We start from the raw sequence: 25,145 nt of genomic DNA, 5'->3' as shown, positions 1-25,145 counted from the left end.
TTTTGACTCAATGTGGTTGTCAAACTTTTACCTGACATCCAACCCCAAAGGGAACATATTTAAAGGTGCTGGTTTAGAGTTTTCAATGTTTGCTAAAACAATGTGTCTCATTTAGGTATTCATGTGAAAACTCTGATGTATTTCTGTATGAAAACATTTGGTTTTCATGGTATTTACGTAAAACCTAGTCAGCAGCAAAAAATTAAGTGTTATTAGTGAAGGAACACTTCAGTGCAATATCTGGCATGCTAATTTGAGAAGATTAGAAATTCGTTTTCTCTATTAAGCTCTAAAAAATGAGCTAATGCAATGCATTGTGACTGAACAAAATAATAGCTGGTAATTTACTTCCTTGGTTCCTGTCAGCAGTTTCATTTGTCTTGAATAGGTATAATTGTGCGTCCAAAAAGAGATTGCACTAAACCCGGTTTTGATATAGTCAGACTTTCCAAATCCTGTATTAAGCACAGCAATTTCCTGCTTCAGATAAAAATACTTCAGTCTTCAGTTATATTTACGTTCCGCTAGTAAAAAGTAGCTTTCTTTTAAATGTGCTACTTGTGGTCTTCAAAGCTGAGTTGATTGAAGTTGTCCTATTACAGTAGTGGTCATGTGAATATGGTGTTCAGCTGAGCCAAAGTGAAAATCAAAAGAGCTCATTCTAAGGGCTGTTGAAAGGTAGTGATGTCAGTGTGCTACCTCAGGTATGAGATTTGGAAAGCAAGCACTTGCTGATTGTTTAACAGTCATGAGTTATCACAAGGGTCAAGTGTGGGAGGTTTCAAGCCTAAGCCATTTTACAGAAAATGAAGTGATAATAGTTACTGCCATTAGCCATATGAGTCAGTAGTAACTCAGAGAAACATTGTTTATGCTTGGCAGAAGTTAGTACTAAACAAGCTCCATAATCTCATCTTTGCTAGCAAACACATTTTTCCATTAAAAATGAGCTAAAATGTACTTATGGTGATCTTACACTTCTGAAGATAAATGTAAGAGGTACTTCGCCTAGTTTGGAAGTTTTGGAGTGTTTTTCTGCCAAAGTTATAAACATACTGATAATAAAAATCAGATCTAGATCTTCCTTGCTTTAGGCTTCATACAGTGTTTATTACACTCTAGCTTTATTTTGAAGGAAAAATACCATGAAATTGAGTATCTAATTATGTATATAATATTAAAATGTAGAAACATTTTTGTCTGAGTTACTGTACCTCAAGAGCCAACATTTATTATTCTGTTTTTATTTTTCTACCACGCAACACATTTAGCTAAGATATGGGAACTTAGATTTTGTTTGTGCTTAGATTTCTTCTGATTAAGTTTGGTATATATCATGTTTTTCACTTATACCTAAAGCTTACTGTGTCATCCCTGAAAGCTAACATCCCCACATTAGAGAGACTGGGACAATAGTGATCTGTTGAGACATAATATTAATACTAAAATGTATGTGTACATACACAGAACTAAAAGTGTTTGTGGGCTTCCAGGCTCACTGGTATTTCCTAACTCCAGAAGATGCTTGCAGCTAGAATAATTTTAATCTTTCGCTATTGATGCTTCTTTTAATACACAGCTGCTGTTGTTCAGGCTTTCAAAAATTTGTTCCATAACAGTTTTGTTATTATCATGCCCTACAGAGCATGCTGAGCACTTTTGAACATTTGCTACTGAAGAGTACTCTTTCAGAGGGATGAGTGAGTTCAAAGTTTCCTTCCTTCCATTACAAAAATGTCTTACTGACTTCTAGTTGGACTTGCTGTTCGAAATCCCTCAGGGGCTTGTGAAGATGTAAAGTTAGTCTTTTCTGCCCAAAGTAATGGTATTGCAGAGCGTGCTGGGGGATTTTCATAGCCTTACACTTCTCCACACTAAAATTCACCATTTTAAAATGCTAGATTACAAATAGTCCCATAAAAAAATATTCTCTTGTTTTTCTCAGAAGCAGTGTCCTAATTTATGAAATACTTCTGACTATGTTGCAGTTACACATATCAGCCCAAACAAGACAAATAACTTAGTGGTCAGATGTGCTGAACGCTCCACAAGGAGCCCCCCCAACCCCCGACTGGTTTAGAAATGGGAGTTCGAAACAGTTTGGCAATAAAAATGTTTTTGCACTATTCTTGGAATTGCCTGGTGTCAGTGGAAATATACACAATTTATTTTCACATATTGAATACCCTATTTTTGCAAGGCTAAAATCAAGGAATGGAATAGAAGGATAGAGATTTTTGTGTTGTAGATACCTGTGAATTACATATTAGTTTAGAATAATGGTAGCACAGCATGTCCTTGAATACAGTCTGGATATTAACCCACAGCCCTAGAATCCTAACCATGACCTCAAGCATATTTAGCTTTCTATATAATTGCAAAAATTCTTGACCATAATTTAATTTGTCTTACCATTAAAAAGGGATGTAAAATCTCTCAAAATCATGCCATAAGAACAAACTTTCTTTCAGGATTTTGGAGCTTCCAGTAGTGGCTAAAAGTAGGAATTGCAGAAGCATATGAAAATATTCAAATTGTGGTTAATGGATTGTGTTTTGTTTTGTATGCTTATATTGCTATTGTACTGTGTATAATTCTGATACTTGATATGCAGCTATTTTTCTAAATGTCAAGATGGGGCTACTAAATAACCCTAGAACTCCATTTCTTGGTTACTATAATAAATGATTTTCAATGGAATAATGCAGTTTGGAGAGGAGACATAGCTGTAGCTCACAGTGTGCATTTTTGTTGGGACATTTCTACTTCTGGGTATTTTTTTTTTTTTTTAGCTCTCTAACATAACCACAAAAAAATTTGATATGTTTTCTTAAGTCCCTTGAGGAAAAAGAAAATTCATAGTATTTCATAATATTCTGTTCAAATCATGCATAATTTTTCAGTCCTGTACTGAAACAAGATTTGATATTCTTGTTTGATGGAGTGACTCTCCACTCTGGATGCTTGTACAAAGATAGATCCATTCTTGTACAGGTGCTGGCACAGTGCAAATGGAAAATTACAATTTCAAGCATTCATGGAATTGTTGTAGCTTCATCAAAACCTCCGCTTTTGAAGTTGCTGAGTTTAGCAGACATGCATAATGATGTGAGTTTTCTGCCCTCCATAAAACTATTACAATATTTAAGTTTAAAAGCATTAATTAAGTTATTAATTAAATTATAATTAAATTATTAATTACCTCATTTGGTGGGTGATTACAAAAAGCATCACTTAACATAAATTCACCAAAATGTCCACATGTCATTCCTTCTGTTATGGCTTTGGTTGTGTCTGATAACTACCAGGCTTCTAACACTTTGCAAAACTATTTCTAGACACCTCTGGTTCCCCTGAGTGCTTTCTTCTTGCTTCAGTTTTTGACTCATTTCTCCCTGTTTAGCTATATTCCTCCCCACTTCCCTGGTTTACTTCTGCTTCCTATGATTGTACTTTATTTTTCTTCAGTAAGCAGAGGTTTCCACTCTTTATGTCTTTTCTATTTGCTCATTAATGCTATAATTCACTCTTTCAATTTTGCAAACTATCTCTCAATCTGTGTAAAATAAGTTAATTGATATAATTAATCTAAACTGATAATTTTTATCAGTCTGCTGACAATTTTGATGTTTGGTAATGATACCATTTTGTATTTAATAGGTAATCTAAGTGAATGGGATATATTTATCTAATCTTTAAATAAGAAATCTCAATGTATTTATGTATTTGAGCCAGCAATGTCCCATTACAGCCTAGAAGGTTAATGGTGTCCTATGCTGCATTAGGAGAAGTGTTGCCAGTGGGTTGAGGGAGATCCTTCCCCTCTCCTCGGCACTGGTGAGGCCACAGCTGGAGTATTGGGTCCACCTCTGGGCTCCCCAGTACAAGAGAGACATGGACATACTGGAGAGAGTTCAGTGAAGGGTTCAGTGAAGATGATTAAAGGGATTGGAGCATCTCTGCTGTGAGGAAAAGCTGAGAGAGAGAAGCAAAGCTGTTCAGCCTGGAGAGAAGGCTTGGGGGATCTTACTGTGTTTAAATACCTGAAGAGAGAGTGGAAACAAGGCAATGGGCAGGAACTGAAACACAGAAGGTTCCTTCTGAATATCAGGAAACACTTTTTCACTGTGAGGCGACCAAGTGTTGGCACAGGTTGCTCAAAGAAGTTGCGGAGCCTTCCATCTTGGAGATGTTCCAAAGCCACCTGAACGTAGTCTGGGGCTAATGGCTCTGCAAGGTCCTGCTTGAGCAGGTGATGTTGGACCAGATGACCTCTCTTTTTAATCTCAAAGTCCTCTCTAACTCCAACCATTCTCTCATATGCATAGTTTGATTTCAAATTTGAAGTGGTGGTAAATTAATCAAAATTGTTATAATAGCTGTCTTAAAATGCCAGCATGTTGCCAGAGGTAAAAAGTTCATGGCTTTTTTATTAATTATATGGTTCTCCATTATTAATAAAAAAAAAAAGTGATGTAATATGTGCTTTGGTGCTATGTAATTTAGAGCACCTCACATTTTAGTCCAGGTGTGGACACTGCTTTACCAGGAAAGGGCAATTTATATGACTAGATGGCTGATAGGAAGCTATACACCTCACTGGAACATTGAGCATGATTGTAGAGAAAATTTCTGAAACTTGTGGAGCACTATGGGAAAAAAAATAATGAGAACTCGTATGAAGCATGTAATGCCAGAAAAATATCTGCAGTTTACTTGATGTAGCTGAAAGTAGAATGTAGTTCTTTGCTATACTGTGGATGCTCTTCTCTTACAACTGAGACATTAGCACCATTTGTGTCTCTTTTTTACTATCCTAAAATAATTCCCCTATTTTATAGTTACTCTATCTCTGTCTCTCTGCTACAATAATAATTAAAATCAATATAATAAGTGGCTAGAACCTGAAAAGATTCTGTCTGCCTTGAAATGTCAATCTAGAAGCCTGAAATCCCTTAGCCACTTGGACTTTGATTTCTGAGTCGACCTACATCTTAACCTTCTCAAAATAACATTTACAACTGAACATTTGCAGTTTTGGTGGTTGAGGCAGGGGGCACTGTGCTTAAAAATCTCTTTTATAATGGTTATTAAAGCCACCAACATCTTCTGTGTATAGTTTCTTACTTCAAAAAGCCCAGAGGATTTGGCTGCATTATAGTCCACTGCACATCTGCAACAAACTGTTGCCATTCGCATTAGCACAATAGTTAGCTGAATAAGCTTGCCTCAGCACAGAATATTAACAGATGCTTTTCTCTTTTCTGACCCCATTTAATCACAGTGAAAATAATTTTCTTTTTTCTTTACCAAGGGTGATAGAAGTCTTGCTTCAATGTGTTGTCTGATGTAGTCAGCTTACAACAGAAGTCTTAACCAGTCATTTTATCAGAAATTATTGTCTCCTCATGCTTTCATGTTTTGTAACTACCATCCTGGGCCAGTCTTTCCAAACTGTGATGCTTGAAAGCCATATGCAAAAATATGCAATTATTTTTTATAGTCATAAACCTCAGATAACCAAAATGCAGGCACTATGTGCCTGATTTGTAAGGTATTTAAATTAGAGATGGAGTGATGCACACATTTTTGTATGAGACGTTATGGAGCTGCATGTTTTAAGTGGCAGCATTTTGATGGCTACATGGTGCTATAGGTTGGCATTGCAAAAGAAGTAGATTCATGGCCTATCATGTCAGGAATGGAGCTGGCTTTATGGGCATAAGATAATAAATATCCTGATTTTAGCATGAAAACACTGTTATGGTGAGCTGTACCTTCATCCTTTCTTTTACTCCTTATTAGTCTAATCTCATACAGCAGTTCATACTCTCCTTTATTGTTTCTAGTCTCTCATGTCTCAGGCAGTACCTGTGAGACTTGCAGGTTCAATGCTTTTTTGATAAGCCTAAATTTCATACATTTTCAGTTTCGTGCCAAGTCAGCTGTCCCTTTTGTGCAAAAAAGTTAGTCGTGGTCTATTATCAGCTGAAAAATTATGAGCCAGAATGTTGTAGTTACATGGTCCTGACCAGATTTGTAGAATTAACATCATGAAGTGGCAAAGAAGTTCCTGAGTGGCGGAAGGTCAGGCTGAGGCTTTCACTTACAAGGGTTCTATCAGGACAAATGTTTTCCAGCAGAAACCTGTTTCCAAGCCCTTCTACAGTAAGTGTCTCCATATGGCCATGCCAGGCCTCATGTGTGTTAGAGAAGCTTCTTGTGAAAGGGAGTACATGTCTTTGTCCTACTTTCATACTATTACTGACATGTTAGTGTTGGGCTACTGCTGCAGTAGTGGTTTTGGTGGATCCTTGGTTGACCCAGAGCAGCCACTTTCATGTTTTTGTATTCTGATGCCACCGGCTGACTCTTGCAGCCCATAACATTATGCACATAGGCTTTTAAGGATTTGTGAAATTTGAGTTTCCGTGATTGTTCAAGACTTATGGCCAGCATGGAATGAGCAAAATTCTGCTAGTGATAGTAACTTATATCTGTTGTGTTGTTTGAAAGCTCAGTTATGTTTCCAAGTAGTAATTCTTGCGCATAAGAAGAGAATAAATCAGTTCTTCAAAGATGACCAAAATTTCATTGCCAGATGAAATTTCAGAAGAGAATCATTTATCAAAACAATGTTTTTGAGAAATGATGAGGTCAGGCTAGTTAAGTTGTTCATTATGTAAATTGTGGATGAAATCAATCTCATCTATTATAATTTAAAAAAAGAAAACCCTGTCTTCCCACTTAGTAACATATTGTATTATTCAGTGTTAGTTTTAGCTTCTGTTCTTGGCCTATTCATAGATCTGCAGCCCATTACAGTGGCGCCTGTTAGAGCAAATACTGTGAAAGGTTTGCCAATTTTTCTATGATAAACCATGTTTTCCAGGAATTCATACTTAATCATAAAAAAATCCCTCACAGTTGAGACTTGGCATGGAAAGTCTTGATTCACAAAGATTTCACTTGTATGTTTATCCAGATATTAAAAAATAAATCAGTCACCTAATTTATAAAATCAGAGGTATTTCAAAATAATGTATTGTTTAAAGATCAGAGAATTGTATTTGTTGGAAACAAATAATATTATGATCACTTAATCTAAATAGACACATTTCCTGACAATGAATAATTGATTTGTTGCTCTTACCTTACTAATCACTCTTAAATGTTTCTGTGTGTTTTGTTGGGAAGATTCATAGTTTAAAATGGCCACATTTTTTCAGTATTCTAGAAATATTCAAATGTCTAAGATATTTTCCTTTGAAAAGCTAACTGTGTATCAATGAAAATTCAAATATATAAATAACTCTGTAACTTGTGGTATGATGTTGATATTACATCCTGATGTGCATTTTAAAACTTATTTTTACTAGATGTCATGCTTATATTACTGGTGGCAGGATTTTTCCATTTAGTTAATTACATGTGAGTAAGATTAATGCAAGTTGTGAATATTTATCATGGAGATATGAGAGTCAATCTGCTTTGTTACTCTTACCTGGGATGTTTCCATAGTTCTGATAGAGACAGGCTTTAACACTGGCAATTTCTAACTAATAATCCATATAATTGTGCAGATTTAAATTGCCTTCAATTGACAGACAAACCAGTGAGAAATGCTTACTCTGTAGTACAAACGTTTCTTTTCAACTGGGTATTTATTAGTGCTTTATGTTTCCTGTTGAAATCAGGTTTGAGGAAAGAGCTATTACCTAAAGTTTATTTACACAGAAATGAGCAACAACAGAAATCACATGTTCAAAGCTTGTATATGTGGAAAGAAGTTTCAAGAAGAATAACAAGATAGTGTTGGGGAATAAAGAATTATTTGGATACACAAAAGGAAACTGGAAGATATGCATAACTGGAAGGACAATAAATTCAGACAGGATTTTGAAAGGAATCTTGTGAAGTTGGTAAAAGAGAAAAAGAAAATGCTTCCAGTCTGAGTTACAGAGAAGGAAACTGGCTGTAATAGGGGTTTAATTGTCCCAGTAGAGAAAATAAACAATTGAGAAGATACTTGTAACTAATTAGATAAGTATGTCACACCCTAAATGATCCAGTTGTCATCCACTATTAATCTTACAGGACAGTTTAAATCAACATATGGAATAGATTGTGATAAATGTGCTGGCCAAGAAATGAGTATTTGCTAACATGATGAAATAATTAGCATTTGGTAGAGATCAGCCATACCTCAAATGTGAGAAGCTGATAATCACTTAGCTGATCTTGGTCCAAATTGATAGTTCCTTCCCGTACAAAAAACAGTATCAGCCAGTCCAAGTATGCAGCCAAAGTCATACATTTGTGTTAATTTTCTTCCTAGTAGCTGGTACAGTGCTTGGATTTAGGATGAGAATAATGTTAATAACACACTTACGTGTTGTTTGTTGCTGCACAGTGCTTACACTAAGGCAAGGATGTCTCAGCTTCTCATGCTGCCCTGCCAGCCAGGACAGCTGACCCCATCTGAACAACAGGATACTCCAGACCATATGGCATCATGCTGAACAACAAAACTGGGGGCAGTTGGCTCAGGGCTGGCAGCTGCTTCTCAGGGACTGGCTGGGCACTTGCTCTGTGCATCATTTGTTTTCTATATTCTATCATCATCATCATTGTCATCGTCATTGTTGTTGTTGTTACTGTTATTTCCCCTTCCTTTTCTGTCCTATGAAAATGTCTTTATCACAACCCATGAATGTTAGCTCTTTTCCAATTCTCTCCCCCCATCCCATTGAAGAGGAGTGAGTGAATGGCTGTGCAGCGTTTAGCTGCCTGTTGGGTTAAGCCACAACTTGCATGTCTGGTTTTTAGGACCATGTATTCCAGTCCAGGCGTTTTTCACTCATGCATATAAATCAGAACTGTAAAATTCTTCAGCTTGAAAAACAGCTGTAAATTTGAAGTTAGTGAAGTCTAAAGGGTTCAGGTAAATGTTTCATCATCTCTTGATCTTTTGCAAAAAACATACAAGCAGTAAAGTAGCATTCTTGGAAGACAGTTGGCACAAGAAACATGCCAGGAAACTTGCTAGTGTTTTAGGACAGTGTTCAAACCTGTGCTCTGGCTCTGTTTATTTTCATATACACATAGAATGGTTTGGATTGGGAGGGACCTTAATTATCCTCTAGTTCCAATTCTCCTGCCATGGCCAGGGATGCCACCCACCACACCAGGTTGCTGATTTTATTCATAAGTTGTAGCACTTGCAGCTGGCCACCAGTTTAGCAAGGACTGTGGTTTGTGCTGCTGTACTGTATTCCAGGATGGGCTCTCTCTGACTGCCAGCCTCAATATCCACTGGTGGAAGTGCCTCTGGTGCACAAAGAATTATTAACATCAGGCATTTCTAAGCAAAAATTAAATAGATCTTGAACAGTTTCAGTCTTTAAACTGATACTGTCACAAAATAATGAAGGCAAGATCTTGCATACATTAGAATCTCACCCAAAGTAGCCATAAGACTATGATGATGTGGAGCAGGAATAGCACATGCATTTATATTTTTCATATGGTTAATTAAACCCATAGAATCATTCTGTACATACTAGGGTTTTATTGGTATTAGAATAAAGAATTTCTTTTTTTAAAAAAATGAAACTGATAATTACTTCTCTCTGTGCTTCTAATCAACAGTCTTTGATGTACATCTGTTTTTTAAGCACATCTGTACTGTAACTTCCAGTCAGGAAAAGCCTTTTATGGCAAGTAGCCTTTAAGCTACACACTGTGTTTATTCCACGTATTCCTTTTCCTTTTCTTCTTAAGAAAGTACCCACACATTTTCCGTAACTTTCAGTTGAATTTTCAGTGAATATCTACTTTAAAATGTTTTATGCAAGAAAAACTTCAGTTTTTCAGTTTAGTTTGGACATGTTGTTTAAACTGATGGTAGAGGTTACAGTACTGTCTTTCTTGCAGATGTATCTCAGGATAAGAAGAGAACCTAATTTGTCCACTCCACATGTATTATTGGACACCATATTGTATTGCTTCTTATATCATGTGATGTCAAGACTGTATCCAGCTGCTGTGTATATGAGGGGGATCTGAGGGGAAAGACAGCCTGCTGTGGTGCTGAGAGCATCTACAGTGCTAGGCTGCTGTAACAGATGCTGCAGACCATTCATTGATTCACCTAGCAAATCAGCCTCTTACCTCTGGAAGGGGAAAAAAGGCATTTTTTTGTTGTGTTCTTCAGGTCAGTGCTGAATGTAAAAAATACATGCTTTTAAATACAATGCTTTTAAACACTGATGCACTTAGGGTTGAAATACATACTCATTATTTAGCATATTTAAGCATGTGAATAGCTCCTGTGGATAAATTTATTGTCATGGACTTAGTTCAGTAAAACAATTTGCAGATAAGCCTTTGTTCAATTCTGTGTGGTTGCTGTACATTGAATCAGCACTGCCCTGCTGTAGGTGTTGCTGCAGCTGTCCAGAGGAAGGGACACAGGAGTGCACAGCTGTGCCAGAGGAAGGGACACAGGAGTGCACAGCTGTCCAGAGGGACACGGGAGTGCACAGCTGTGCCAGAGGAAGGGACACAGGAGTGCACAGCTGTGCCAGAGGAAGGGACACAGGAGTGCACAGCTGTCCAGAGGGACACGGGAGTGCACAGCTGTCCAGAGGGACACGGGAGTGCACAGCTGTGCCGGAGGAAGTGACACAGGAGTGCACAGCTGTCCAGAGGGACACGGGAGTGCACAGCTGTGCCAGAGGAAGGGACACAGGAGTGCACAGCTGTCCAGAGGAAGGGACACAGGAGTGCACAGCTGTGCCAGAGGAAGGGACACAGGAGTGCACAGCTGTCCAGAGGGACACGGGAGTGCACAGCTGTGCCAGAAGAAGGGACACAGGAGTGCACAGCTGTCCAGAGGGACACGGGAGTGCACAGCTGTGCCAAAGGAAGGGACACAGGAGTGCACAGCTGTGCCAGAGGAAGGGACACGAGAGGGCACAGCTGTCCAGAGGGACATAGGAGTGCACAGCTGTGCCGGAGGAAGGGACATGGGAGTGCACAGCTGTCTGGAGGAAGGGACACGGGAGGGCACAGCTGTCTGGAGGAATGGACATGGGAGGGCACAGCTGTGCTGGAGAAAGGGACACGGGAGGGCACAGCTGTGCTGGAGGAAGGGACACGGGAGGGCACAGCTGTGCCAAGGGAAGGGACATGGGAGGGCACAGCTGTCTGGAGGAAGGGACTCGTGTGTGCACAGCTGTGCCGGCAGCCTCCAGCAGCACAGGAGGAGCTGAGCCTTCTGGCAGGCATGACACTGTGCTTCTGTGGGTTGACAGTTTTAGTACAGCCTCTTCTGCCTGCAGAGCTGTGACTTGTAGTTGCTGGGTTGGTGGGCACTGAGGAACAGCTTGGACAAAAACGTCCTCAGCAGCTCCAGCTGGATTCAGAAAAGGGGCATTCCCTGTAATTGTAGCAATACTGGTTTCATTCTGAAAATACACTCTATGTTTCTAATGGCTTTTCCTAGACACACATTTCTGTGGTGAAGGTAAATAACAGACTTGGGCTCTGTGGCACCCCACTGAGAGATCACATTTTGCTTATTGCAGCTTCTGATGTAAAAGGTCTTACAGGCATTTGGTTAAGTCCAGCCCAGGTTGTTTTGTTTTTCTTTGTTTGGTTTTGTCATGCCATCAGAAGTGTTTGACCAAACATAATTACTTTAAAAGTAGAATCTCTTTTTGTGAGACTAAGTCTGTACATTCATACATGGAAAGTTTCTGTGAAGTTTGTTCCTTTTGGATCAATATTCGCAGCTGTAGAAATGAAGCTAAACAGAAGCATCACAAGAGTCATGTCCATATCTACCTATCATACTTGAATGTGTTCAGACTTGGAACATTTATAGACCTATTGAATTTCCTTTATCTTTACCACAACATAAAATTAAAGCATTTGCTGGCTGGATATCTAGGAAAAAGTGGTGATGGCCTTAAGATGTTTCTGCAAGCATTACTATTTGTTTTAGTTATATAAACATCTTTTAGAAAAAGAAATAATGTGATCGTAATGGTAAACCATACCATGGGGTAGACCCTGTGATATACTATAGAGTAGACCCAAAGAAAAATGTAGGTTACTTTGAAAAGCAAACACAATTACTTTTCATCTAGTTCAATGTAAAGTTATCCTGGAGAATCAAAGAGTTATAGAACTAGGAATACATACCTGCAGGATGAGGAATGGCATCTAAAAAGCAGTGTTTCTTGAAAGAAATCATGTGAGTCCACTACAATATAGAGAGAAAAGTTTCAAATGCAATTCTTTTCTGTATAACTTTGGTAATAAGGAGGAAGCAAAATAAATCTATTTCAGAATTCTGACATCCAGGCTGAGACCTGTATTTTATAGAAGATATTGGGAAACTGAAGAGATAGTTCAGTTGGGAACTGTGCAGGTACAAGTAAAAAAAATTTATACAAGGACTACACAATAAGCTTTAAAGAAAGGTGTACAGAATCTGCCATATGTTTAACTTCTCAGGAAGATGATGAACAAATATTTGTCTACAGTCTGATCTAGGACAGAAAAGAATAATGAGAAATAATACCTGGATAATAAAATTTAAGTTAGGAATTGGACAGAAATTCTGGCAGTGGAACAATTAACTGCTGGAACAATTACCACAGTGTTGGATCCTCCATCTCCTCTTGTCTTCGGATTTAAATTGGACAAATTTCTTCAACAAGTTAGTAGCCTCAACAGCATGTGAAACTAATGTTTGATTTCTCATGCTTATGTAAGAGATCTCACTAAAGGTTCCCTTGACCTCAATTCTCATTTGCAATCACTGCTTCATCTTAAGTTCTAAGCAATAAAACTTGTTTTCAATTATATTATTATAAAGTGTAGGCATTCTAAAAGTGACATACATTATCTAATTTTCCTATCTATGTATTTATTATTTAATCTACAGACTTTGAAAAGATGCTGCTTTGAAAAGGTATTAATTATTAGGGCCTCATAGGCAGTCTTGGGAAAGTAAGAAAGCTACTGCAACACATTTAGGGATAAAGCTGTGTAACGCAGGACATCCTTTAACTCCCGACTGGCCACAGATCAAAGATTGTGACTATCTCTATAGTAGTTCACTAAAGTTGCTGGGGTGTTACCTGGCCCTGCATTGAAGGGCACAGGTTGGTCCACATCCATTTTGCTCAGCTCAGAGCTCCCAAGCCAGGGACATGCCTGCAGGAGCAGCCCTGGCCTGTGCTGCCTCTCTGGGAAGGACAGGGCTGCCCCAGATCAAAGCATGACAGGCAGTTGGGGTACAGTGTCTGGAGATGTTCTCTAACGCTGCTGAATTTAGTAATGCAGGTCTACCATAGAGAAGTCTGTGGCCATAGTGTGGTAAAGGGAAGTCCTCAGAGCTAAATTTAGATCAGTGGTCTGATCGAATGTCTGAGGAGAAGGGAAAGGTGTGCACTGTATGCACCAGTGGAGTTACAGATAAACAGACACTAACCTGATCGAATTCAGGCAGGCACTGTGAATATCCTGAGCACCTTGACAAGTATAAATCCAGTGACTGTCAGTGAGCAGTGCAGGTGCAGTAGTTCACCTGGTACACTCCTCAATACATGAGAGGAATGAGGTAATAATTTTACATCCTATTAAAAATAATGCATTCATATTCACTTTCAGTTATTATTCAGGAGTCTTTCTGCTGGATTGTACTTTAGTTTGTAGTCAGGTGTTTAATTTAGCCTCTTTTCTTCCTGAACATCTGTAGGATTTACTGTGCAATATTTGAAGAGAGACAGGAGGGATAATAAAAATAATTTTTGAGATGTTTCAGTTATAAAAAAAGAAGAAAATAAAATCAAAGAAAAAGATCCCAGAACAAATTTATTCCTCAGTTCTTTACCTGAATCCTTGAAGGGAATTAAAAAGGACTAACCCTTCATGACTATTCCACAGAAGAAAATATATCTCTAAAAAAAATCAGCTTCTCAGTATAATCTTCGTCTATGTAAGAAACTCTTAATTGAATAAAATGCAATTTCCAGTCTGAAATTAAACCTTCGGTGTGCCACAAATAAATATTGTTTCAATAGAATTCATTTTTTATTCCCAATATGATGAGATAAAAATAAAATTAAGTAAATTCACTTGGAAACAGGAAGAAGAATAAAGAACCCACTCTGAAATACTGAGCAGAGAGAGTTTAAAGTCAGATTAGTATCCAGTCAAACCTAGAGAAGTTCAAGCCAATTAGAGTTTATCTATAACTGTTGCCTGTAGAGTTAGAATATATTTACATGTGCATGCATACTCTTGACAGTGTATAATTTTTCTTTTATTGTTTTGAAATTTGCTTTATATTGCTCTGTAAAAGGAAGGAAAATAAGCAAGCCCAAACCTTTCACTGTAAACATTTTGCTTAGCTCTGCTTGCAAAGTATCTGATCTGACATGGTGTTGATTAAGATAAGAATAGTGCGTACCCTGCATGCAACTGATATTCATATTGTTTGAATTCTGAGCTAAATTTACATTAGACAAACATTTTGGCTGCAGTGGAGACTCGTCTGTTTTCATGCAACTGTGACTGAGAGGACAGTGGGACCCAATATTTGAGCATCTATTCTTTTCAGTTAAACATGGGTCTCCTATGACAGTTTTACAGAGTTTCCATGTCCTCTTGAGTTTACTAGTTTTCTTCTTCCCCAGGGGTGCTTTCTTTTGCTTTCTTCTCTGAGTATGTGCATGGATTTTAGTCTTTCAGTTTCTGTATTCTTTCATGAATATATACTTCTACAAACAAAATATAGTGTTCCTGGAAATGTTGGAAGTGGAAGCCAGGTTTCAGTTCATGTCTCACTGCCATCTACTGTATACACTGGAAAACTGCACTGTGGGAAATGCATTGCATTTCAGTTGTGTAAGATGACTCTTTTCCCAGTTAATTTGCCCTAAAGTTCAGGAAAAAATCTACTGAACTCTCAATAGTCTGTGACATGTAGATTCCATTCTTTGTGTAGGAATCAGTATTTCTTAAACAGATGACAAAATCTGATGACACTCTATATTGTCCAGAAGGAAAGAAAATCAGATTATAGTATTGCTTAGTTAGTTAGTATTCGGGCCAGATGAAAAATAGACGTGTACTTTGGGAGAAAAAGAATACCTCACTTTGCTTATTCTCGTCCTAAATAGTAATACCTTTAATTTCTTAATTTCTTTAATTTCTTTAATTTCTTAAAACAAAAACCTAGCAGGATTTAGATACAGGAACTTGAGATATTTTGATATTTCTTTTAGTTGAATAATTAGTCTATGAATCTTTTAAATTAGCTTTCATCTCAGTAGCTGATGTCTGGTGTACACAAACACCAAGTATATGCAATACTAAGTGTTGGTTGGGATAGATATTATAATTTATCCAAAGCTGTGAAATTGAAAATAAACTAGCAGGATTCTGGATGTCAGGAACTGAGTAAGATATCACTCAGATCATCTTTGCACTGAGTGCTTTTGTAGTGATTTGTGTAGAAATTACAAGGTTTACTCAAGACAGAAGTTTTTTCTTGTCAAACAGACAAGAATGTACGCAAAACACCAAACTTTGTGTTTGCATAAGAGAATTCCTCTTCTTACTCTACTATTAATTTCAGCAGGCTGGGAGTAGACATTTATACCATTAGCTATCAGTATTACACCAAAAAGCATAAAAGAAGACCACTAAGCTTGCAAACTCAGGCATTTCAAAGCTGAAGGAGTGCCTTCATTTGCTTCTTATTTTTATCTGTTGTGATGATGGCTATAATTATGATATGGGTTGTTTGTTATTTTTATTCAGTAATTGTTCTAAGACGTCATTTGCTCAATATTATTTAACCCTTGCAAATGAAGAAAGAATGATTAAATAATTCCTTACTTTCTGTGATGCCCATTGTTACCATATTTCAGTGCTTTGCAAATGTTAATTAACCCATCTTTACCCATGGGGATTTGAAATGGTATCGTGGGCAGCTGATGTACTCTGCGTGATTATTCCATCCCTTCTGGTGTCTTCAGAGGCAAATTATGTGTTCACAAGACTTTTTCAAATCACATCAGAAATTCACCCAGGAAAATGAGGTTTTCTGACGCTTGAGTCTTTCTGTTCCATCTCCTCAACCTTATTTCTTTTCCAGTGTCACCATCTAAGACCAAATGTCTTTCACTCCTTTTCCGAAAAGATATTTTACTTTGGCTGATTTCCTCCAAACCATATTCCTGCTAAAGCACACACTGAGCACAGCCAATTTCAGCCTTAATGTTATGGTATTAAAAAATCCACAACTGCGAACTAGTTTAGGAAAACTGTCATTAATTTGGTAGCAGGTGACCACTGGTAGAGATGCCCATGGTGAGTGGTTTGCGAAGTTGTTAAAGCTCTTTATGTTCCCTTCCTTTCGATCACTTGTCAGTGTTGGTTTGTAAATCATGCTTTAGGAAGAGGATGACTCTGTAGCAGTGAGGAATTTTTTTTTTCCATTGAGTGTGTGTTTATAAGATTTCTTAAAAAATTATGCATTTCTCTAGCAGTTTCAGTATCCAGAATTTTAACTGAAAGCCCTGGGAAATAAATTATTTCTGGGAAATAATTTCTGGACTGAATTTTGTGTTTGCTTGGTTTTTGGATTTTTGCAGTCAGTGTTTATGTATAGTTTGGTGTGAGGTGCAGATGGAAAGTAAGTGATGAGGCATTTGTTGGCCTGTGCACGACCAGCGTCTTGCCAGAGGGGGCTCCTCCAGAAACTGCTGTGAGGAATGGCTGAGGGAGCCGGGGGTGTTTCCCCTGGAGAAGGGGAGGATCAGGGGAGACCTTATCACTCTCTGCAACTTCATGAAAGGAGGATGCAGTGAAAGTTCTGTATATGAACATCCACGGAAGGGAAGCAGGCACTTGCCTCTAAATCCCATCATTCAGTAATCATCATAGAAGAGAAAAACGTTTTAAATAGGGAAGGGAGTATTAAGCATTCTGATAGCTCTAATATGATGATTTGTATGTGAGACTGCTGAAAATTTGGGGAGAATTACACTGTGAAATAAAACTGCAGAGGGTTGTTTTCTTTTTCCCTTTTATTAAATGTTTTAAATTTGCTGCCCTCATGTGGCTGTATACTGTACTGTCTCTGCTGAAACTCCCAGTGGATAGAATTTGTTAGGACAGCAGTACATGCAGCAGTGTTCATGCAGCAGGTGAAGGACAGTTCAGACACTGAACTGGTGCTTCCTGGCTGAGTCAAGGATCTCAAGAAATGTGGCTGGGAGTCCCTGTGAATACATTTGCTGCCTTTTAAATCTGGAGGACCAGATTTAAGACTGTCCTGAGTGTTAAGAATCTGCTGCCCAAATTCTGTCTGGAGAAAGCTGCCTTTGCAGCTGTCAGAAGGTGATAAAGGCTTCTTCTGAATCAGGTAATGTGCATCCCCAGTTGACCAGGTGGGTCTGTCCAGAAGGAATATGCAGTATTTCCAAGCATCTTTCAGCTTGGAGCATGAGACAAACCAGACAACTGAACACAAGTGCATGTGTTGTAGGAGGAACGCTGATAAAATGGTACAAAAGCAACATTAAAAAAAGAAAAAGAACCCAGCAAGATCCAACTTAAGGTTGTTTTTGGTTTTGTTTGGTTGGGGTTTTTTTGTTTGTTTGTTTTTGGGGTTTTTTTTGTAGCTGTTACTCTTTGGTGTACAGACAATTGCTGTGTATATTAGCATAAATAATTTTCTTCAAGAATTCATGTTACAATTGCATTTTCATCCATATGCTATTGTACCATCACCTATATGTTGCCATTACAAGATGTGATACAAGGTTAGTTAATGATAATATTTCACTGCATACCATATTAGTTACGCACCTACCTGCCTGAATTAAGTGATCCAAACAAAAGTTTAATGGATAACACTTTAAAGATAGCACCCATTGGGATAAGTTATTTAGAAAATAAAGACTTACTCATTGGTAATTTATAAAGCAAATTGCAAAACCAATTTTTTAAAAATTGGAATAAAGAGTTTAAATTAATGGCTTTACCAATATTGCTTCTGCAAAAATAACCTGTGCAGAAATGTGAGATACAGAATGATAGATAGGGCTTTCAAGGCTTTTTTTTGATAGATAGTTGAACACTGAATTCAGATACATTTCACATCTTTCTTGGGCCCTATACATTTCAGTGTATGCAATGACTTTACAGAGAATTAAACAAATTATGTAAACCATGTCAGAGCTGACTTTGATAACAGAAATTGAGGAGCCTGTTTTTAGACAGTCAGAGATAAAAAATGCTTTTCAAGGAGAAGCTAGTTATCTAGTTAGTATGTAGGGGAAACCACAGTCAAAATAAATATAAGAATACAGAAGCACAGAACAGTGCTCAAATATCCTGCTCTTTGCATGAATTATTTGTATTTGCTCCCCTTGCTGCTAGCATCAAGGTCTTAAAAAAAATAAATATAGCAAAGATTTAAGATGAGGCCTGATCTGGAGACCTGTAACCCAGAAAGCAGAAACAAGGTGCATTGCCATCCACCAAATGACATCCACTAGGAAGGATGTAATGTCACTTAAAAGATTAGGGCTGACTGGATCCTAGGAAGTTGCAATGGATTGTTTGCTTTCTTGAATACTGCTTCTGATCAGGAGGGGTTTATAAGGTAGATGGATCAGACTTAATATCTCAGGTATTCATATAAACAGAGAATGGTTTGGGTTGAAAGGGACCTTAAAGATCCTCTACTTTGAAACCCCCTGCTTTGGGCAGGAACATGTTCCACTAGACTAGGAACATGTTCCACTAGGTTGCTCAAAGCCTCATCCAGCCTGGCCTTGAACACTTCCAGGGACGGGGCATCCACATCTTCTCTGGGCAGTCTGTTCCAGTGCTTCACCACCCTCACAATAAAGAATTTCTTCCTGTTATCTAATCTAAACCTCTTCCAGTTTAAAACTATTTCTTCCTGCCCTATCACTACATGCCCTTCCTTGTAAGAAATCCCTCTCCAGTTCTCTTGTATTGTCACCTTCTGTTCTGTACTATAATATTGTAACCTGTTTTTGATAGTGATAAAATCCCTCTAAAGAGACAGAGTCCTTTTGCTCACCCTCCTCATTTGCTTCAGTGAGGAATTACCTTCTACATGCCACAGCAGGTTCTGGACTGTAATACAGTGATGCTAAAAATCCATTCCTTTTCAACTGCACAACAGAGCCAAGCATGGCAGAGCCCTGCTGCTTCCTATGGAGAGATGAACTTGGGATCAGGGCTCTTGCTCAAAGGAGCAAGAAGTGAGCGTGGCAAGGTGTGGGGAAGGTTGTGCACACAACCTGCACGTGAGGTTTCCACACCTGACCCATGGCACAGAGCAGAGGTGGTTGCTGCCATCCTGGCCCCAGGGGACTCCTCCATTGGCTGTCCTTGTCGAGTTTGTCCTCCAGTTGGGGAACTGGGATAGCCTGGCTCACAGATCCTTTCAGAGGATCTACTTTGCATATCATAAACACCATGTTCTTCAAAAGACATCTAGCAAGATATTCAGTAGATACTTCTGTGTGCTTCTCCTGATAAAATAAGCATTGTGATTGAAATCTGCATTTAATAAAAGTTGTCATGCATGGAGGCTTCAGCAGCATACTTTTTTGAACTCTAGTCTTTATAATCAGTTTTTTCTTGCTAATGTCTAGTCTCTGATGTATTCTACTAACAATATGGGAACTGATGGTTAGCCAAGAAATACCTTTTATATTCAGTTTTCTGGTTAAAATAACATTTCGAGTTTGGGATTCTTAGCATCACCAAATCATCCGGATTTTCTCTGTGTGGTTTAATATTGTCCTGAAAATAATGAAACTTAATCTGTATACAACAGGGTAATTTGAGATATAGTGAGCAGCCAAAGAGCTCCTAACAGAAGAAAAAACTATCAGTTCTCAGTGGCTCAGGGATGCTGCCACTGCATGGTTTGCTAGTCCCACAGCACATTTAAAAGAAGGCATTTGGCCTTTGGTTTCCCTTGGAATAAAAAGCAAGCACAGAGACAATTGCTGCAGAGCAGCAGAAGCATTGTAATGTACTCATTGCACACTGACATGTAAAATAATTGAACTCTAGTCCAGTTCTTTTCTATTTTAATGATACAATATGGAGAGCATGCTGACAATTTGATTTGATGTTTGTGTTGCAGGAGCTACTTTCTAAGGCTTAGCTAGAGATACCAGCTGTGTTGTGTGTCATTTTATCAGTGCAACTCAAAGTCTTTAGAGGAAAAGTAATAGAATCTTTAACTGCCTTAAACTTATAGTAAACAATTAATGTAGTTCTCTTGAGGATGTCATAGAGAAACTAGATGAGACACTGACTGAAGTTAATATTTCTTTTACTGGTTGGTCTATTTAGTGAAAAACCTCAGCCGGTAAGATCACTGAGCTGACTGGGTAGCAGATTTCCAATAAGGCTCCTATTGAATCTGTTGGTCTAGTGAGAATCAATTAACCAGCAGAATTGGTCACTCTTCTCCTATTATTTCCCCTCATCTACTCCTCCTTAATAAGCATTTCAAAGATTTGGGTCAAAAAATTAAGAATATTGAAAGTGCAAGTTAGAATACAGTGTTGAACAGTACATCCATGCAAGTTCTGATGCCTTGCAATATATCAACTAGTAGAAATCCATAAAAAAAATTTATATGGAAATTTCTATAATTCAAACCACTTTACTGTAATACCACTTTGTGTCAAGTGTTCCTTCCCTCTGACCTCATTAGGCATGCCTCGTCATTAGATACACTGTTACTAAAGAGTTTTAACTTAAAAGCTGCTTTGATTAATGCTTGGTTGGACTGAGGATTTATTGTGTAGGATTAACTAGATTTAAAAATGGCAAAATGCCATAGTAACTTTAATGCCAGACTTTAATGAGAAGCAGAAGTAAACTCCAAGGACCCTTATGATTTTTAATATGGACTAAACTCATGTGCTCATTACCTTAATGTCCTGTCCTATTTTATATACAAGTACTCCAATAATTCCTAGAGAATAGTAGCCTAGAAAGTGTATTACAGATGTGTAACCTGAAGTATATAACCCTATATTTTTAATGAATCATAAATTTTGATAATTTTATAATCAGGTTTATTCAGTATTATTATCAAATAGAGAAAAACTCTTTGCACTGGTTTGGGCCTTTTTAACTAAAAAACAATATAGGAGTAAGACAAAAACAGGCTGGCAAACATTTGTCCCAATTAATAATGTACTGACAATGTAGATGAAAAATTCATTTTCACATTTTTATGTAATCTGCTAATTGAATTTCTTTTTACTGTCTTCTTAAGTTCATTTAGTGCTCCTGAAAGTTTACAAAGTTGGTGCTTCTGAATTTAATAACCTTATTTTTTTACCATTGATCACGTATTTTAGTATATGATACTGCCAAGAAAATCCAGACCATTCTCACATCTGACAACATTTGGTCGTCTCCTTAAATCCTACTAGACTTGATAGGATTTAAGCATATACTTAAAAGGTAATGCATTGCTCAACGAGGGCCTTTGTATCTGACATTTTTTCTGTCCATACTATCTTTGCTGAGATAACCAAAGGGCACTGATTTATTATTAGAGGTAAACAGGAAAAACCTTTTCATTCAAAAACCTTGTAAACTTTTTTCTGAATTGATCTTGATTTCCTAATTTTGTTTATTTTTCAGTGAAATTCCAATAGTAGAAGCATGTAATGAAATGTTTGTTTCTGCACAGTTATATACTGTGAGAATTAGGCACAATGTGCTAATAATAAGTAACAACAGTTCTTCAGAGAGGTGGTACTGTCTCTGCCAAAGTGTGTAGGATGGCATCCAACCAAGTACTTGGGCTGTAATGCCTAATTTGTCATTGAAATCACAGATACATTGGACATGACTTAAATAGGATTACTCACTCAAGCAAATTTACACAAGGGTCTAAGGCGTATATCCAGCTTCGACTGAGGTAGGAGTCTGCATACTCATTTGGCTCCGGGCCTTGGGTACTTGCATAACGTTGCTTGTGTAGCTTACCCTGCCAAAAATGAAGCCTGCATCAACATGGTTACTCATACCAGAAAAATTGTGCCGGTGGACAAGTGATGACAGTCGGGGATCCTGCTTCCTTTTGTATCACACTGAAAACCTCTGTTTTCACTGATGATTGAAGCTCTTTAGCCAGCATTACTGTTGCAGTACCTATTCATAATTTCTATACTGCTGAGTTGTTTTTGTTGGGGTTTTTTATCACTTCTGGATTCTTTACTCGACTCATGGCTATTATATGTTTTTCCTTTTTTTTTTTTTCAGGGAGAAGGCCAGCAAAAACGAAGGACAAAAAAAAGAAGAAAAAGAATTTGATGGAAAGGGCTCAGAAGCAGCACAGCATCTTTTTAGCAACAGATAAAACAAGCCAGTAAAGACTTGATTTTCCTTAATGTATTTTTTTGCAAAGTGCACAAAAGCTGCTATATGCTCCTGCACATGGATGCACTACAATTCAGCTGCTTTGACAGTATTGGTGGCAAATAACTTGTGAAAATAAAGCCCACAAGCTTGTTTGTTTTATTTATATATTTTTTATTTTATTTTTTCCTGATTTTTGACCTGAAGACTTCAAGGTCAGGAGTGCACTGAGTTGGATCAGTGGAAGTGGTCCTGAAGTGCATCAGAGATACTCTTCTGAGTGCCTGGTCAACATGTTGACAAGGAAAGAAACCTACGGAGCACCAGTAGGTGGACTTGTGCATATTTAAATAAATAAGAAAAAAAGGAAGTCTTGGAGGTGTAGGTACTATTGCATTTATGGCCTTTGTTTCCTGTATTTGTACATTTCAAGAGTAAATGGATATGAGTTACCTACTTAGTGTTAATGTACATTGTTCTTACACCTGCTACATCGATACAGTTGTGTGATAAAACTGCTTTAAGACAGCGCAGGATTCACTTCTTACACTCACCGAAGCACAACAGACTCTGTGTGTACATATTACTCCATCTACATATAAATGAACATATTTACTGTACATCTATGCATTTTTAGGTATAATACTTTATACATGTTTAAAGGTATGTCCTGTTGGTTCTAGTAATATACTTTTAAATAATCCAGTAAATGTTTACTTTTTGCTATGTTTTAAGTATCTTCTCATGTTCCTCAATAGTTACAAACTGGATTTTTTTTTTCTCATTTGCAAAGCACACTCATTTGCAGAGCTACCTGGCACTGACACTCACAATGGAGTGTCAGCTCTGAAGTATACTTGCCAGACTAGTAATCCACAAATTCTTTCTTCTATTCTGTACTTCTGTCTCAGCCCCCATATATTTTATCTCAGAAAAAGAAGTTTAATGTTTTTTAAGATGAGACACGATGATGATAGACGTTTTGAGTGTCAGGAGAGAAATTATTTGTAAAGTTCTTGGTATCTAAGACTGTATGTGTAGTTTGTTGGGGTTTTTTTTCCAATGTAATGCACAGTGTTTTATTTCAGTTAGTCCTGATGCAGTCAGATAAGAAAACAAATACCTGAATAAGGGAGAAACAAAATAAAAGTCATATGAAGTCAGCCATTCAAAAGTATAGAAAACATCAATGTCCCAGTATTTCCAATTATTTCTAGAAGCTTAACAAGTTTATTCTGCAGCTATTGTTTGCTTTAGGATACAAAGGTCGAGACAATTTTCTATGTAGGACCTTAAGATGGCTCAGGATGTGTAATTTGGTAATCTAGCATTATTAGGCTAGCTTTCAAGGTGATTTTTGAATTCCTGACAGGAAAAGCCTACACTATGCCTGTTGTTTAAAGCTGTCACTTAAGAGAAATTATTTCAGTTTTAGGACTAAAACTTGCATACTACCTACACAAAAATGAAACAGCAAAACAGACCCCAGACTTCCACAAACCTTTTTTTGACATATACTTTAGAAAAATCCCACAAATACCAGTTTTAGTTTTATGGGTTATATGCTTTTCAAATAAACTAGGGAAATAAAGCATCTGTAAGCACAAACATATCTGTATTTAGCTATGACAAGTGTTACTACCAAAATGTGAGTAGTTAGACACATATGAATGTTCCATCAAACTGCTTGTGGACTTCCACTCAACCGTGAGGTTTTCACTGTATGTTCATATTTACCTAGAACATAATAATGTTACAGACAGTAAGATTGTTCTAAGCCTGGGATGCTATTTTGGACATAAAATGCTCGCTTCAAAAAAGAAAAAAACAAAAAACTGTAGCTGTCTGTTTGCTTATCGGTTATCAAATTTGGCTGTAAGTGCAGTTAATGCCCTCATATGAACCTTTCAGTAGTGGTTACAAATATTGTATTAGGCATGTCATGGAAAGAATGCTACAAAATACAATAAAATGGTGTCACAAGCCTCTGAGTAAAATATTTTTGGTCCTTTTTAATTCAAGTAGCATATTCCTTTGGAATTGCATGCATATAGAAGAACTGGAGAAGGTGGGGAGATGCAGATTTTCTTCCACTGGATTAAAAAATGTGAGGATTTTCCATACAGCTGTTTTGTTTGAAAAGACCCTGAGCGTTAGATGTACATTGATTTCCCGGTCACCTTCGCATTTAGAGTTTTCTTGGGAGTGTAGAATGAAAAAATTCATCCCTAAGTAGCAGATGCCCTATGTAGTTCCTTCTTTGTCCTAGACATCCTGCCTTTGCATGGTGGACCCTGCCAATGTGTTCATAGCACTGGGGCTTTTGTAGGATCATACTTTGGAGGTTGGAAAGGATGGTTCCTTGGACATTAGGAAAAGGCTTTGCACTGAGAGGGCATTTGGTCACAGGCTCCTCAGGGGAGTGGTCATGGCACCAAGCCTGTCGGAGTTCAAGGAGTGTCTGGACAATGCTCTTAGTAATATGGTTTAGTTTTAGGTACTCCTGTGAGGAGCAGGGATTGGACTCAGTGATCCTTATGGGTCTTTTCCATCTTTCCATTCTCTATTGGAAATTTATTTTAAACTACAAAAGATTCAAATTAGGAGGATAAAGAACTTTATATGCTGTAGTCATTGGTTTTAATAAGCTGTTACATTGCTATGATGAGTAGACAGTG

At 37.6% G+C, this 25,145-nt stretch overlaps 1 protein-coding gene across 1 annotated transcript in view; it reads left to right on the top strand.

The window, feature by feature from the left end:
• RSPO2 (R-spondin 2) overlaps nt 1-24,464 on the top strand; it is a 114,246-nt gene extending 89,782 nt beyond the window's left edge. The window contains exon 5 of the mRNA XM_032131506.1: nt 22,372-24,464. Coding sequence (XP_031987397.1) covers nt 22,372-22,481 — 110 coding nt within the window. The 3' untranslated portion in view covers nt 22,482-24,464. The remainder of the gene's footprint in view (nt 1-22,371) is intronic.
• Nucleotides 24,465-25,145: the final 681 nt, after the last annotated feature.

Source organism: Corvus moneduloides, chromosome 1 (genome assembly GCF_009650955.1).
Source record: "Corvus moneduloides isolate bCorMon1 chromosome 1, bCorMon1.pri, whole genome shotgun sequence".
NCBI classification, from domain to species: Eukaryota; Metazoa; Chordata; class Aves; order Passeriformes; family Corvidae; genus Corvus; species Corvus moneduloides.
This window is presented reverse-complemented; position numbering and strand designations above follow the sequence as displayed.